The 15,163-nt window shown below is 45.9% G+C and overlaps 1 protein-coding gene across 3 annotated transcripts in view; it reads right to left on the bottom strand.

Moving 5' to 3' along the window:
• Window positions 1-6,793: 6,793 nt before the first annotated feature.
• Window positions 6,794-15,163, bottom strand: part of USP43 (ubiquitin specific peptidase 43) — a 51,631-nt gene continuing 43,261 nt past the window's right edge. For all 3 annotated transcript variants that reach the window (XM_055406992.2, XM_055407002.2, XM_055407010.2), the window contains one exon: window positions 6,794-8,550. In XM_055406992.2, coding sequence (XP_055262967.2) covers window positions 7,469-8,550 — 1,082 coding nt within the window. In that variant the 3' untranslated portion in view covers window positions 6,794-7,468. The remainder of the gene's footprint in view (window positions 8,551-15,163) is intronic.

Genomic DNA, 15,163 nt, shown 5'->3' with positions numbered 1-15,163 from the left:
AGTAGGGGCTGGGAGGCAGGGGAGGGACAACACCATTAAGAAAATGACTGATGTGATTGGTGACCAGAGACAGAGAAGTCCCTTCGGGACAAGAAGGGCTGGAGCCAGCCCTGCAGGCAGTCTTGGGGGTTGTACCAGGACTGGGCTCCAGGTCAAGCTTGGCCACCACCCAGCCCCAGACCTGGGGTCCTGACCTGCTCTCTTTAGGACTCTGCCTCCTCTCAGGGTGGAGTGGGGCCCCTCCTTTGATGGTGGGGGGGGGTGGATGGGTGGGGAGTGGCTGCATCTGGGAAGCATCCATGCTGGCCCTGATCCACATTCTGGGAGAGCAAGGACTCCAAGGTGAGGGAAGACCTTGGCCCATGGGATTTCTCAAAGGAAGCCACGCTGAATGACAGCTCAGGAAGAAAGATCTCAGGAGGAAAGACATCCATGTCAGTAGGTCTGCTCCACTGTCCTTGCAGCCAAAGCAGTCAGAGACCTACGGGTGGACCCATCCTCAGCTGGACTGTCTGGCCGGCACCCCAAGCTCCCTGAAGTTGAATTTCCTGTCTGGGGGCTTTGGTCTCCCTCTGACTGGATGACCCCACCCCATTGCCTTCCGGATGTCCCTGTGTCCACGCAGGCCCTGCTGCCTTCTCAGGATGGGATATCTCACCAGTCTAGCAAAGGAAAACCCACAACTCTTAGGTTGAAACACAGGGGAAAAAATGTTCTTTACGTTGGTGAGGGGAAAGCATCATGCAATAAGAGGAATGGCCACCAGGGGTCACTGTGGCTCCAAACCTATTTTATAGCTGCATTCTCTGTTGGGTTCAGTTCGGTCGCTCAGTCCTGTCTTTGTGACTCCATGGACTGCAGCACGCCAGGCCTCCCTGTCCATCACCAACTCCCAGAGTTCACTCAAACTCATGTCTGTTGAGTCGGTGATGCCATCCAACCATCTCATCCTCTGGCGTCCCCTTCTCCTCCCCCCTTCAATCTTTCCCAGGATCAGGGTCTTTCCAGATGAGTTGGTTCTTCGCATCAGGTGGCCAAAATATTGCAGTTTCAGCTCCAGCATCAGTCCTGCCAATGAATATTCAGGACTGATCTCCTTTAGGATGGACTGGTTAGATCTCCTTGAAGTCCAAGGGACTCTCAAGAGTTTTCTCCAACACCACAGTTCAAAAGCATCAATTCTTCAGTGTTCAGCTTTCTTTATAGTCCAACTCTCACATCCATACATGACCACTGGAAAAACCATAGCTTTGACTAAATGGACCTTTGTTGGCAAAGTAATGTCTCTGCTTTTGTTATGCTGTCTAGGTTCGTCATAACTTTTCTTCCAAGTAGTAAGCGTCTTTTAATTTCATGGCTACAGTGATTTTGGAACCTAAAAAAGTCTGTCACTGTTTCCACTGTTTCCCCATCTATTTCCCATGAAGTGATGGGACCAGATAACATGATCTTAGTTTTCTGAATGTTGAGCTTCAAGCCAACTTTTTCCACTCTCCTCTTTCACTTTCATCAAGAGGCTCTTTAGTTCTCCTTCGCTTTCTGCCATAAGGGTGGTGTAACCTGCATATCTGAGGTTATTGATATTTCTCCCAGCAATCTTGATTCCAGTTTGTGCTTCATCCAGTCCAGCGTTTCTCATGATGTCCTCTGCATGTAAGTTAAATAAGCAGGGTGACAATATACAGCCTTGACGTACTCCTTTCTCTATTTGGAACCAATCTGTTGTTCCACGTCCAGTTCTAACTGTTGCTTCTTGACCTGCATACAGATTTCTCAAGAGGCAGGTCTGGTAGTCCCATTTCTTTCAGAATTTTCCACAATTTGTGGTGATCTACACAGTCAAAGGCTTTGGCATAGTCATTAAGCAGAAATAGATGTTTTTCTCTAACTCTCTTGCTTTTTCGATAATCCAACGGATGTTTGCAATTTGATCTCTGGTTCCTCTGCCTTTTCTAAATCCAGCTTGAACATCTGGAAGCTCATAGTTCACGTACTATTGAAGCCTGGATTGGAGAATTTTGAGCATGACTTTACTAGCATGTGAGATGAGTGCAATTGTGTGGTAGTTTGAGCATTCTTTGGCATTGCTTTTCTTTGAGATTGGAATGAAAACCGACCTTTTCCAGTCTTGTGGTCACTGCTGAGTTTTCCAAATTTGCTGACATATTGAGTGCAGCACTTTCACAGCATCATCTTTTAGGATTTTAAATAGCTCAGCTGGAATTCCATCACCTCCACTGGCTTTGTTTGTAGTGATGCTTCCTAAGGCCCACTTGACTTCATATTCCAGGATGTCTGGCTCTAGGTGAGTGATTACACCATCATGATTATCTCGGTCATGAAGATCTTTTTTGTATAGTTCTTCTGTGTATTCTTCCCACCTCTTCTTAATATCTTCTGCTTCTGTTAGGTCCATACCATTTCTGTCCTTTATTGTGCCCATCTTTGCATGAAATGTTCCCTTGGTATCTCTAATTTTCTTGAAAAGATCTCTAGTCTTTCCCATTCTATTGTTTTCCTCTATTTCTTGGCACTGATCACTGAGGAAGGCTTTCTTATCTCTCCTTGCTATTCTTTGGAACTCTGCATTCAAATGGGTGTATCTTTTCTTTTCTCCTTTGCCTTTCTCTTCTCGTCTTTTCACAGCTATTTCTAAGGCCTCTTTAGACAGCCATTTTGCTTTTTTGCATTTCTTTTTCTTGGGGATGGTCTTGTTCCCTGTCTCCTGTATAATGTCACAAACCTCCATCCATAGTTCATCAGACACTCTATCAGATCTAATCCCTTAAATCTATTTGTCACTTCCATTGTATAATCGTAAGGGATTTGATTTAGGTCATACCTGAATGGTCTAGTGGTTTTCCCTACTTTCTTCAATTTAAGTCTGAATTTGGCAATAAGGAGTTCATGATCTGAGCCACAGTCAGTTCCCAGTCTTGTTTCTGCTGACTGTATAGAGCTTCTCCCTCTTTGGCTGCAAAGAATATAATCAATCTGATTTCAGTATTGACCATCTGGTGATGTCCATGTGTAGAGTCTTCTCTTGTGTTGTTGGAAGAGGGTGTTTGCTATGACCAGTGCGTTCTCTTGGCAGAACTCTATTAGCCTTTGCCCTGCTTCATTCTCTACTCCAAGGTCAAATTTGCCTGTTACTCCAGGTGTTTCTTGACTTCCTACTTTTGCATTCCAGTCCCCTATAATGAAAAGGACATCTATTTTGGGTTTTAGTTCTAGAAGGTCTTGTAGGTCTTCACAGAACCGTTCAACTTTAGCTTCTTCAGCATACTGGTCAGGGCATAGACTTGGATTACCATGATGTTGAATGGTTTGCCTTGGAAATGAACAGAGATCATTCTGTCGTTTTTGAGATTGCATCCAAGTACTGCATTTCAGAAATGGCAACCCACTCCAGTGTTCTTGCCTGGAGAATCCTGGGGACAGGGGAGCCTGGTGGGGTGCCATCTATGGGGTCGCATAGAGTTGGACACGACTTAAGTGACTTAGCAGCAGCAGCAGCACTGCATTTTGGACTCTTTTGTTGACTATGATGGCTACTCCATTTCTTCTAAGGAATTCTTGCCTACAGTAGTAGATAAAATGTTCATCTGAGTTAAATTCACCCATTCCACTCCATTTTAGTTCTTTGATTCCTAAAATGTCAACGTTCACTCTTGCCATCTCCTGTTTGACCACTTCCAATTTGCTTTGATTCATGGACCTAACATTCCAGGTTCCTATGCAGTATTGCTTTTTACAGCATCGGACTTTGCTTCTATCACCAGTCACATCCACAACTGGGTGTTGTTTTTTGCTTTGGCTCCATCTCTTCATTCTTTCTGGAGTTATTTCTCCACTGATCTCCAGTAGCATATTGGGCACCTACCGACCTGGGGAGTTCATTTTTCAGTGTCCTATCTTTTTGCCTTTTCATACTGTTCATGGGGTTCTCTGTAGAGCAGAGCAATAACAAGTCCACAGAATTGCATGCAGTTCACCATCTCCAATGAGCAGCCCCCTGACCCAAGATTCCATTTAGTCTTCACACCAACACTGAGTCACTGGAACAGCTGAAAAATCCATTTCACCAACGACAGAACTGAGGGTGGTCCTGCTGTGTCCGATAGTCTCGGCCTCCAATCTGGGCAGAAATCTGACCCCATCCTTTCCCATGCCCTGTTCTCCCAGCCTTCCCTACCAGGTCCCTCTAGATAGGAAAGTGATACAAGAGAACTTGGGCATCCTTGTTGAAGGTGTGGTGTGGCACATAAAAGCACAGGGTCCAAGTGTAATTGCCTCTTCCTATTCCAAATCCATAGCCTAGGGCAAGTGCTCCAACCTGTGGTGTATCAAAGAGAAAACTGCTAACAACTGGACCCTGCTCATGATAGCCAAGGGTGTTCAAAAGGGAGAAGCCTGGGTCACATGTGGGTCACAACCCAACCCTTTAGAGGACAAAGGAAGTGGGGCTGGGCTTAAGAAGAGCTTAGGAGTGAAAGATGGTCAATGAGTGTCAAAGAGGAGAAAGAACCAGATACAGCAGGAGGACACGTGTGTCTTCCCCATCGCCTGAGAGCACGTGGATTAAGACTTGAAGAAAACACAGACTTCATTTAAAATGCTGGTCCACTGACAACATACATCTCTCTCTGGTGTCAGGTGGTGGGCCCCCCTGCTCATTCCCCCTGTCGTCTCAGTTCTGTCTTGGAAGTGGTGCTCAAAAGTACATTGTCTCTACAAATGACCCAATTGCATTCATTTTTATGGCTGAGTAATATTTCATTGTATATGTGTACCGCATCGTCTTTATCCATTCATCTGTCAATGGACATTTAGGTTGACTTTCACGTCCTGGCTGTTGTAATCTAGAAACATGGAACAGATGAACCTATTTCATCAGGGCAGATGTAGGGAATGGACACATGGACACAGCAGGGGCGATGGGAGCGGGGGGTGAACTGGAAGATTAGGGTTGACATACACTACCATGTGTAAAATAGCTAGTGAAATAGATGATCTGTACGCAGATCAGGGAGCTCAGCTCAGTGCTCTGTGATGACCTAGAGGGGTGGGGTAGAGGGGTGGGTGGCAGGGAGGCCCAGGAGGGAGGGGTTGTAAGCAAACATATAGCTGATTCACTTTCTGTACAGCTGAAACGAATGCAATATTGTAATTATACTTCAGTTTTTCAAAAGTACAGAGTCTTTCTTATGGTGAAGAAAAAGAACCTCATTCTTCCTTTTTAGAAAAAGAACAGTAGCAGAGACACACCAGTGAATCATGCCAAGTGTATGAGGAAACACTTCATTTGAGTTGGGTGTCTTAAATGGAAAGGAAGTATTTCTAGAAAATGCACTGTTGAAGTAGAGACTCCCTAGTCACCTTACCTGTCAAGCCCCCTGTCTGGTATCATTGCTGATATCAACAGCTATGAGCTTAGATAAGCAAAAAGGAACTATGCTCAATATTTTTAATAACTTACAAGGGGATCTGGAAAAGGATTTCTCTATCTGAGTCAGGTTTAGCAGCTTCCCCATAAGTGAGACAATATTAGTTAAAGCAGCTACTGAAAAGTGTGCAAAGTTCTAGGAAACAGAGGACAGTCACCCTGAGACAGGCTGGGACCTGGGACCCTTTTCAGTGCTTGCACCTGGACAAATGTCCCAGAGGAACACATACAAAGAAACTATAAGGGGACTAAAAATAACTGCGCGTGTGGGCAGTTGGCCCAAATTATAAACAAGAAGATGCAAAAAGGTCAAAACCCAACTGCCACTTCTGAGGGGCAGGGAGCAATGGCAGGGTCCTGCCCGTGATCCCTGCACACAGCGCCACCGCCCCTCAGACCCAACCACCCTCACCCCGCTTAAGGGACCCGCCTGCCCTCTAAAGGGAGGGAATAAGGGCACCTGTTGTTTGCCTTCGCTCCCGCCTGCTGCAGCACGAGTCCCAATAGAGCCTCGCCTGAATTCCTCCTCTGGCCTGTCATCAGTTTCTATCATGAAGGTGTCCAAGGACCCTGGTGATAATCCAAGACAGGCTCAGACTCTGGTCCTTGAAAGTACATGCTTTCCAGAAAGAGACCTGGGGGACTTCTGTTTTCTTAGCAAACAGCAAGTCATTTTAATTAAAAGTACTTAAAATTTTCAGAAACAACGCAATCAATGACTTTCTGAGATCAACAGCAATGAGCTTAGATAACCAACAAGGAACTATACTCAATATTTTTAATGGCCTATGATGCCAAATCTGAAACTCCAATACTTTGGCCACCTCATGCAAAGAGTTGACTCGCTGGAAAAGACTCTGATGCTGGGAAAGATTGGGGGCGGGAGAAGAAGGGGACGACAGAGAATGAGATGGCTGGATGGCATCACCGACTCGATGGACATGAGTTTGAGTGAACTCCGGGAGGTGGTGATGGACAGGGAGGCCTGGCGTGCTGTGATTCATGGGGTCGCAAAGAGTTGGACACGACTGAGCGACTGAACTGAACTGAACTGAAGGGGAAAGAATCTGAAAAAGGATCCATCTATCTATAACTGAATCATTGTGCTGTACACCTGAAATGAATGTGATAGTGGAAATCAACTTATTTTTTTTGACTGTGCCATGTGGTATGCAGATCTTAGTGGGGTCAAACCTGTGCCCCCTGCATTGGAAGTGCAGGGTCTTAACCACTGGACTGCCGGGGAAGTCCAATTATACTTCATTTTTTTAAAAAGGTTAAATGGGGGGGGAGGCAATGAGCTAAGTTTCTGCAGCAGAAACAAGAGCATTTGTCTAACTTGAATAATTCAGAGAGCCATTTGCATGTTTCACGGATGAATTTTTATTAAAATTGTACACAGATCTCACAGTTAATTTTTTTTTAAAAAAGAACTTCCTCTCCCCCTAGTATCAAAATAGTTATCTTTTTTAAATACCTTGAAAACTTTAATACAATTGTTATATATTAAATACTCTCCTAAAATCTCAGTCATTTCTCTCCCGTTCATTCTAGAATCCTGCTTTAGTGTCGTTACCACTTTCTTTTTTTGGCATCCTTAATGCTTCATCCCAGAGAAACATCAAGAGGAAAAGATTTTCCTGTTAAGTCCATTATTAAAACAAAAAAAAGTTTAGGAGAAGCCAATGACAATATTTGATTTGGTACTGAAGATTCTTATTAATAATTCCTTAACACAGTATTCAGGCCCTGGAATTACTTAAAACAGCAGTTCTTGACCTGAAATGATTATACTGACCAACCAGCACCCTCTGGTGGTCTGGAAACACACAAACAGCTAACAACACAGGAAGGTCTTTTCAGACGTTTGGTGTTGGAAATACAGACGCAGAGACCAAAAGTTTTTATTTTCAGGGGTCAAGAGAAGACAACTGGCTTCCCCCAATCCCACTCTCAACATGGATTGCCCACAGGTGCTCGGTGCAGAGCCGAAAGAATGGCAGCTCCCCCCAGAGCACACAATCAGAAGCTGGACTCAGGCAAGGTTTTCTTCCGATGTAAGGACAGCGTGTGATACTTCACCTTCGGCAAGGTGCCAAAAGATGTCTGCTCCCCGGGGACACTCCTCTGTGATGCGCCGAGGGCGCTGGCCCTCGGGAGTCTGCCAGTCTTACGAGGGAGGAGCAGAGAGCTGGGTGCTGACCGGACGTCCCTCTCTCTTTCCAGGTGGCCGGCTGGGCCTCTGGCCAGGTTCTCTCGAATCCTGAGGGATGGAGACGAGCCTCGGGCCTCCCCATCCACAGCCGGGCTCCACCTGCCGCTCACCAGGGAGATGGGGGCCGCCTGGGGGGCTGCCTCTGGCCTGTCCCTCTTCCTGATCTCCTTCTTCCAAAACACAGACCTCAGAAGGGTGAGGGTCCCTTGTGGGAATCTGTCTGTCTCGGGGTCCCTTCTCTCCCCATTAGCCCTCTTCTTGCCTGAGCTGTTTGGGTGACTGTCTGCACTCTTTCTAGGTAATGTCGCAGCGCTGGGACCCTCCTTGGGGGACGGTGGTTGGCCACTGCTCCCGGTTAGGCCACTCCCCTTACAGCTTGTGGTCCTTTGGCCCTCAGGCCGGGCTCGTCTCCCATCATCTTCTGTTGAGGACATCACTGTGAGGGGCAAGTCAAACTGTTTGGGCAGCCTGATGTCCTGACTTGAGTTTTCCTTGAGCTTCCTGGCTGCATTTGGGCCATCTGAGTTGCCAGAGACCACGCAGTGGCCAGGATGGCCAGAGGGGCATGGCACTGTGGCCAGCACTGTGTCGCTGGTTCGTCTGCTGTCTTCACTCTCCACAGAGAGGGTGGTGTGTGACTTCTGGTGACCGCCGGCAGGACCCGTCAGCAGCTGCACAATGGACTGGCTTGTGGACCGAGGTCTCCGTCTAGACTCCAGGTACTCCACCAGCTCGACAGATGTGCCCAGCGGTTTCTCCCTGGGGCCAAAAGACCAACGGAGGGGCATGGTCTTGAAGGCCCCCTGCTTTGCTCGGGAAGGTGTAGGCACCTTCATGCTGATGCTGCGGCCTTGGATGCCCCGTGCCAAAGGCCTGGCCTCCAAGCCTCCTGAAAGAGACAACAAGAGCATCAGTGCCTGACTCGCCCTCCAGCTGCAGTAAGAGTGGGGGCTTCCCTGGTGGTTCAGATGGTAAAGAATCTGCCTGCAATGCAGGAGACCCGAGTTCCATCCCTAAGTCAGGAAGATTCCCTGGAGAAGGGCATGGCATCCCACTCCAGTATTCTTGCCTGGGGAATCCTATAGATTGAGGAGCCTGGCGGGCTACAGTCCATGGGGTCACAAACAAGTCAGACAGAACTGAAGCAACTTTCACCCAAGCAGTAGAGTAGCCACGTCCCAGCACTGACCGAGCACCTCCGATGATCAGGCACCATCCTGAGTGCTGGGGACATAGCAGTGAACAAGACTATGGCTCCTGCCCTTGGGAACATCAATGTTTTCACTCACTGTTTCATGGGTTCCATTTATATATTTGAAGCCACAGGGCAAGCCAAGGCCAACGAAGGTAGCTACGTTCCAGGCAGTGCAGACTCCCGAGAAAGCTCAGTCTCTGAGGCCACTGGCCTAAGATTTAAGATTCTTTTCATTCATCTTAAATACGGCCATGGAACATAATGCTCAGCAAAAATCCCTGCCTTTTCAGGTCAAATTAGGTGCTGGTACCTTTCAAATGCACCAGTCTCCCTTAGGCTTAAAAAAAAAAAAAAAAGAAGAGGATCATGTGTTTAATTTTATCAGATTTGCCAGATTCTCCATTGTGCATTTTGTGACATAGAAAGATGCTTTTGATATGTACTCTTAAGGATGATACAGAGTCTAGAAAAAGAGTAATCCAACTTTCAAATATATATATATATACACACAGGTATAAGTATAGATCTGTGCATGTGTACATATGAAAACATACAAAGAAGTATGAAGAAACAAATACTAAAATGACAAGGTGTCGAAGGAACCATGGGGGTGCTATGTGTTTTTTATTTTCTTCTCAATTCTTTCCTTACTCTCAACATTTCTAAAGGGAACATACATATACCCAAGACTGTGTATCTTTCCTGAAGACATAGTCAATCAGTGTCAAAAAAAAAAAACCCTTAGGTACTAACTTAAGCAAGGAGGTGACTTGTATTGAAAACTGAAAAACAGTGCTGAAAGAAATGAAAGAGGACATAAATAAATGAAAGCAGATCTTGTGTTCATGGATTTGAAGATTGAATATTGTTAAAATGTCAGAACTTCCCTGGTGGTCCATGGTTAAGACTGCACTTCCAAGGCAGGAGGCACAGATTCAATTCCTGGTCTGGGAACTAAGATACCACATGCCTCATGGCATGACAAAAAAATAAGAATAAAATAGCAATAAGAACAATAAATAATTTTTTTAAATCTTCAAAAAAATTGTCAATATTACCCAAAGCGATATATGGATTTAGTGCTGCTGCTGCTGCTGCAAAGTCGCTCCAGTCGTGTCCGACTCTGTGCGACCCCAAAGACAGCAGCCCACCAGGCTCCCCCGTCCCTGGGATTCTCCAGGCAAGAACACTGGAGTGGGTTGCCATTACAATCCCTATCAAAATACTCATGAGGTTTTAAACAGAAATAGACAAACTCATCCTAAAATTCATATGGAATCTCATGGGACCCCCAAATAGCCAGTCACCGGAAAGGCACATACTGTATGATTACACTCTAAGAAGGACTCTGAGCAGCCAAAAGCAGAGACACAGAAAGTATAATGGTGGTGCTAGGGCTGGGGGAGGAGAGAACAGGGAATTAGTGTTTAACGGGTTCAGGGTTTCAGATTTACAAGATGAGAAGAGTTATAGGGGTGGTTTTTGGTGGCCGTACAACAATGTGAATGTACTTAATACCACCGAACTGCACACTTACAGATGGTCAGGATGGCAAAGCCTATTATGTGTTTGTTTATTTGTTTTCCTGGTTTGTGGGATCTTAGTTTCCCATCCAGGGATTGAACCCAGGAACCTTGACAGTGAAGTCTGGGAGTCCTAACCACTGGACCACCAGGGAAGTCCCTGTTATGTGTGTTTAACACAATTTTTAAAAGTTAAAAAGTCATTGGTCATTGTACCGTTAAGACGCCTTGATTTATGAGATGCTTGTCACCACTGAGAAAGGAATTTTCAGCTAAGCCCACGTGGCACAAGGACAGTCACCCTGGGCAAGGGCACCAGCCTGTTGCCCACAGTCCTCCACTCTCACCACAGGGCATGGTCCACAACTCCCAAAATGAGCAGGACTGCAGCCACCTAAGCTGACCTCTGAGCTGTACTGAAGAGGGCCCAGGAGGCAGGGGGTGCTCAGGAGGTCAGAGGAGCAGGTACGAGGGGTCCCCAAGCCGCCAGCCAGGAAAACGCATAAGCAGGTAAGCCAGCCGAGGTGCACAGACAGTCCATCAACTCCAGGAGGCGTCTGACAGCATCTGAGGTTCTGAAGATCTTGCCTTTCAGGTTTTCCACAGATAATCTTTGGTATTTTTTATTTTTCTTTAAAGCACTTTAGATTAGCCAGCGATGGACACAACATCACTCCCAAATACTTTGTAATTCCAGTCCTGAATGATGTTGTTGTTCCATCATTAAATTCCCACACCTTGGAGTGGAAAAAAATAAAGAGAACAGTTCTGGGGGCTAAGACGTGTGGGAAGGTTTTATTCCCGGGGGAAGGGCAGAAAGAGAAGCTTTGTATTAGGAGTCACAGAGCGGGGACTTTCAGCCTTTCAAAACGGGAGGAGCCAACTGCAGCCCTGGCAGGCGGCGGAGCCCGCTCTCCATCCTTCCCCCGCCCGCAATCGAGGGGCGCGGGGACGCCCGCATCCTGTCACCGGAACCGCAGGTGTCCACAAAGCACCCAGCTCCTCTTTCTCAAGACGCAGTGAGAAAGCACCTTGCCGATCAGGATTTTATTTCATTCTGTTTGTTGGATCTGAGAAGGAGCCAGAGCTTTGGCGGAGCGGAGAAATAAACGCGAAATCACCCACTGGGAGCCAGCGCTTCCTGTCCACCAAAGCCTTCGCTTTCCGGGAAGGTGGGCGGCGAGGGGGCGGGTGCTCCCCAACAAGAGAAGCCACGACAATGAGAAGCCCCAGCACCGCAACGAAGAGTAGCCCCCCGATTGCCGCAACTAGAGGAAAGCTCACGGGCAGCCAAAAATAAAAATAAACAAGTAAAGGAAAGACTTTCTCAGGAGCCAAGGCCATCGGCCCTGTCCATCACTCCAAGAACCACCCGCCACTCAGAAGAGGTTGGAGGGGAGCCTCTATGTGCAGAAACAGAAAAGTAAGAACACACTTAAAGGGGTCTGGCTGGAGAAGGGCATGGTATTTGTGCCTGGGAAATCCCACGGACAGAGGAGCCTGGCAGGCTACAGTCTGTGGGGTTGCAAAAGACTCAGACAGGACTGAAGGGACTAAACAGCGAACAAGGGGGGGTCTGGCAGTCAGAGAATATGAATAAACAGAGTCATCAGAACAGGCTCTTTTGAGCCACCAGAGAAAACAGACAAAAGCTGTCAATGAGACTCCAGTGTAGAAAAACAGGAGACTGAAATATGTGACTTTCAGGTTTTAAATTTCAGTAAATGAACTGAAGGCATTCAGGGTCGCTGTTAAGACTCAGATTAGTGCCCTGAAGTGATCTTGAAATGTATGACATTTGGTACATTTAGCAAATTCTATAATTGTGAAAGAAGTGTTTCAAGCCACAGAGCAAAATGGCAAAGAGACAGAAACTGCAGGGCAAAGCTGGGAGACTTTTGAGGATGGATGTAGGAGAATCAAGAGGCAAATAACAGGAATTTGAAAAGTAAGCAAGACAATAATTAAACAAAAAGAGCATTTCCTTAAAGAAAAGCCTGCATCTGGAGAAGGAGCATTCCAAGTCCCAGACAGGGTTGATGAATGAACACAGACCCAGGCATATTCTGGTAGGATTTCTAAACTCCAAGGTCAAAGCTTCCAGCCAGAAAGAACAAGTGACTCTCACATGAAAAAAAAGAACTTGTCACCTGCAACCTCAGGGCCTCATAGACCGTGGGAAAACGTCCACAGATGCCCGAGAAAAAAACAGCTGTAACCTAAGAGGCCTTCACCACCGAGCTACCATATACTTCCCGGGGAGAGAAAATATCTGCAGCTCTGCTGAGAGTTAGATAGCATGTCATGCATACCTAAAAAGAACTCTGAGCAAACACTAAAAGTCAGCACCACGACCGCAAGACAGAGGGCGAGGAGAAGAAGACAGACAGCGGCGTCCCAGCGGACCCTGCAGTCAGGTACCATCCAGCCTCCTGGGGAACAGGTGGTCTTAGGATGTGTTATGTGAGGTTAAGTTGGTGTGTTTGGGACAGGAAAGCGACAGCAAGAGGAATTCTGGTGACAATCTGGAACAGAGTAGGAAACCATCTCAGCAAAATCTAAGAGCTGGGGAATGACATGGGGGAGCTCCTGAAACAGACCGGAAGGAACACGTGAGAACAATTCTAAGCTCTCAACTGAGGGGAATGGCATGGAAGCGTTCCACAGGTCATCTTGTAGGGGAAAGAGAGAAGGCGGTGCTGAAACAGAATGACTCCCAGGAAACAGCAGGCTTCGCATATCCGTATAATTACTGGATAATACATTTGATTATAAACATTGGGAAGCATGGAGTAACAATTAATAAGACGTTAAAGAACAGCACTTCCAAGTGAAGGAAGAGAAAAAGGGAACACATTGCAACATGATCAAATCACTAAAAAGAATAAAAAAAGAATGAGTAATAGAAAACATTTTTAAATGAAAATTCACTATATATAAAACAGGTAACCAACAAGGACCTACTGAATAGCACAAGGAACTATATCAATATTTTGCAGTAACCTGCAAGGGAAAAGAATCTGAAAATATATATATAATATATATGTTATATATGTGTGTATGATAAGTCGCTCAGTCGTGTCCAACTTTTTGCGACCCTATGGACTATAGCCAGCCAGGCTCCTCTGTCCATGGGATTCTCCAGGCAGGAATACTGGAATGGGTTGCCCTCCTCCACGGGATCTTCCCAACCCAGGGATCGAATCCATGTCTCTTATGTCTCCTGCATTGGCAGGCAGGTTCAGGAAATCACTTTGCTCTATACCAGAAGCTAACACAACATTGTAAATCAACTATACTTCAATTTTTAAAAAGGACATGGTGAAATTGAATACAACAGTCGACTCACCTAACTGAATACTTAAGATATAAAGTTCAAAAAAAAAAGAAAAAAAGATATAAAGCTCAGATTCCTCAAACAATGTACATTATTTTGTACATTGTGTACACAGAACACTGACAAATAACAACACTGACAAAATAATCATCATGTACTTACTTGATCACAAAAAGGGAATCATTTTTGAAAACAACATTCTTGGATCACGATCCATTAAATCAGATATCAAGAATAAAAGAGTGACTAAAAACTCTTAAACAATTGAAATACCCTGATAACCTTAAGATCAAAGAGGAAATCGAAACTGAAATAACATACTATTTGGAAAGCACTGAAAAAGAGACAATAAAACCTTTGAGGCTTAATAAAAGACTGATGCTAAAACTGAAACTCCAATACTTTGGCCACCTCATGCGAAGAGTTGACTCACTGGAAAAGACCCTGATGCTGGGAGGGATTGGGGGCAGGAGGAGACGGGGACAACAGAGAATGAGATTGCTGGATGGCATCACCAACTCGATGGACATGAGTTTGAGTGAACTCTGGGAGTTGGTGATGGACAGGGAGGCCTGGCGTGCTGTGATTCATGGGGTCACAGAGAGTTGGACACGACTGAGCAACTGAACTGAACTGAAAAGTCATAGAGGAGATTCACCATCAGGAGCATGGACACTGAAATGCTTTAGTCCTGGGGCCCCTCCTCTGAAAGGACCTCAGCAATTTTTTCACATGGTCATGTTTTTATAAACAATTACACAAGTGTTTCTGTGTCCTTTTCATTTTAACAGAGCCTCTCCTAACGTTCATCCTCAATTATATAAGTTGTGGTCCCCATAAATTTGAATCTGTTTTTTTTGTTGAGATTGCCTTCATTATTATGAGGTCCCATAACCAGAGCTATCGGAAGGATCAAACTGCCAAGCTATCAGTGTTTCTCTGCAGGGGAACTGCTGGCACTCGGGAAGGACAGTCTGTGCTGCATGGAACCATCCCTGAGCACTGCAAGACATTTAGCATCCTTGCCCCCTGAGGCCTAAATGCCAGTTGTCCCCTCTACTCATTTTGACAGCAAAAAAAATTCTCCCACATACCCATAGGGAGAGGAGGTGGTACTAAGTGAAAGTGTTAGTCCCTCAGTTGTGTCTGACTCTTTGCAATCCCATAGACGGTAGCCCACCAAGCTCCTACATCCATGGAATTCTCCAAGCAAGAAAACCGGAGTGGGTTTGCCATTCCCTTTTAAGGGATCTTCCCGACCCAGGGACTGAACCTGAATCTCCTGCATTTGCAGGCAGATTCTTTACCATCTGACCCACTAGGGAAGCCCAACCACTGTTGAAAACCTATGGGCTGGATTTTGATCTTGCCCCAGGTTTAGTACTCACAGGAAAATAAGGATGGATATTCAACCATCTCAGGGCTTCTCAAACAGGTTCCAAATCTA

This window comes from Moschus berezovskii, chromosome 20 (genome assembly GCF_049115385.1).
Source record: "Moschus berezovskii isolate FMDL1 chromosome 20, NW_MosBer_1.0, whole genome shotgun sequence".
Classification (NCBI taxonomy): Eukaryota; Metazoa; Chordata; class Mammalia; order Artiodactyla; family Moschidae; genus Moschus; species Moschus berezovskii.
Note: the sequence above shows the minus strand (reverse complement) of the source record. Positions and strands in the feature narration are given on the sequence as shown.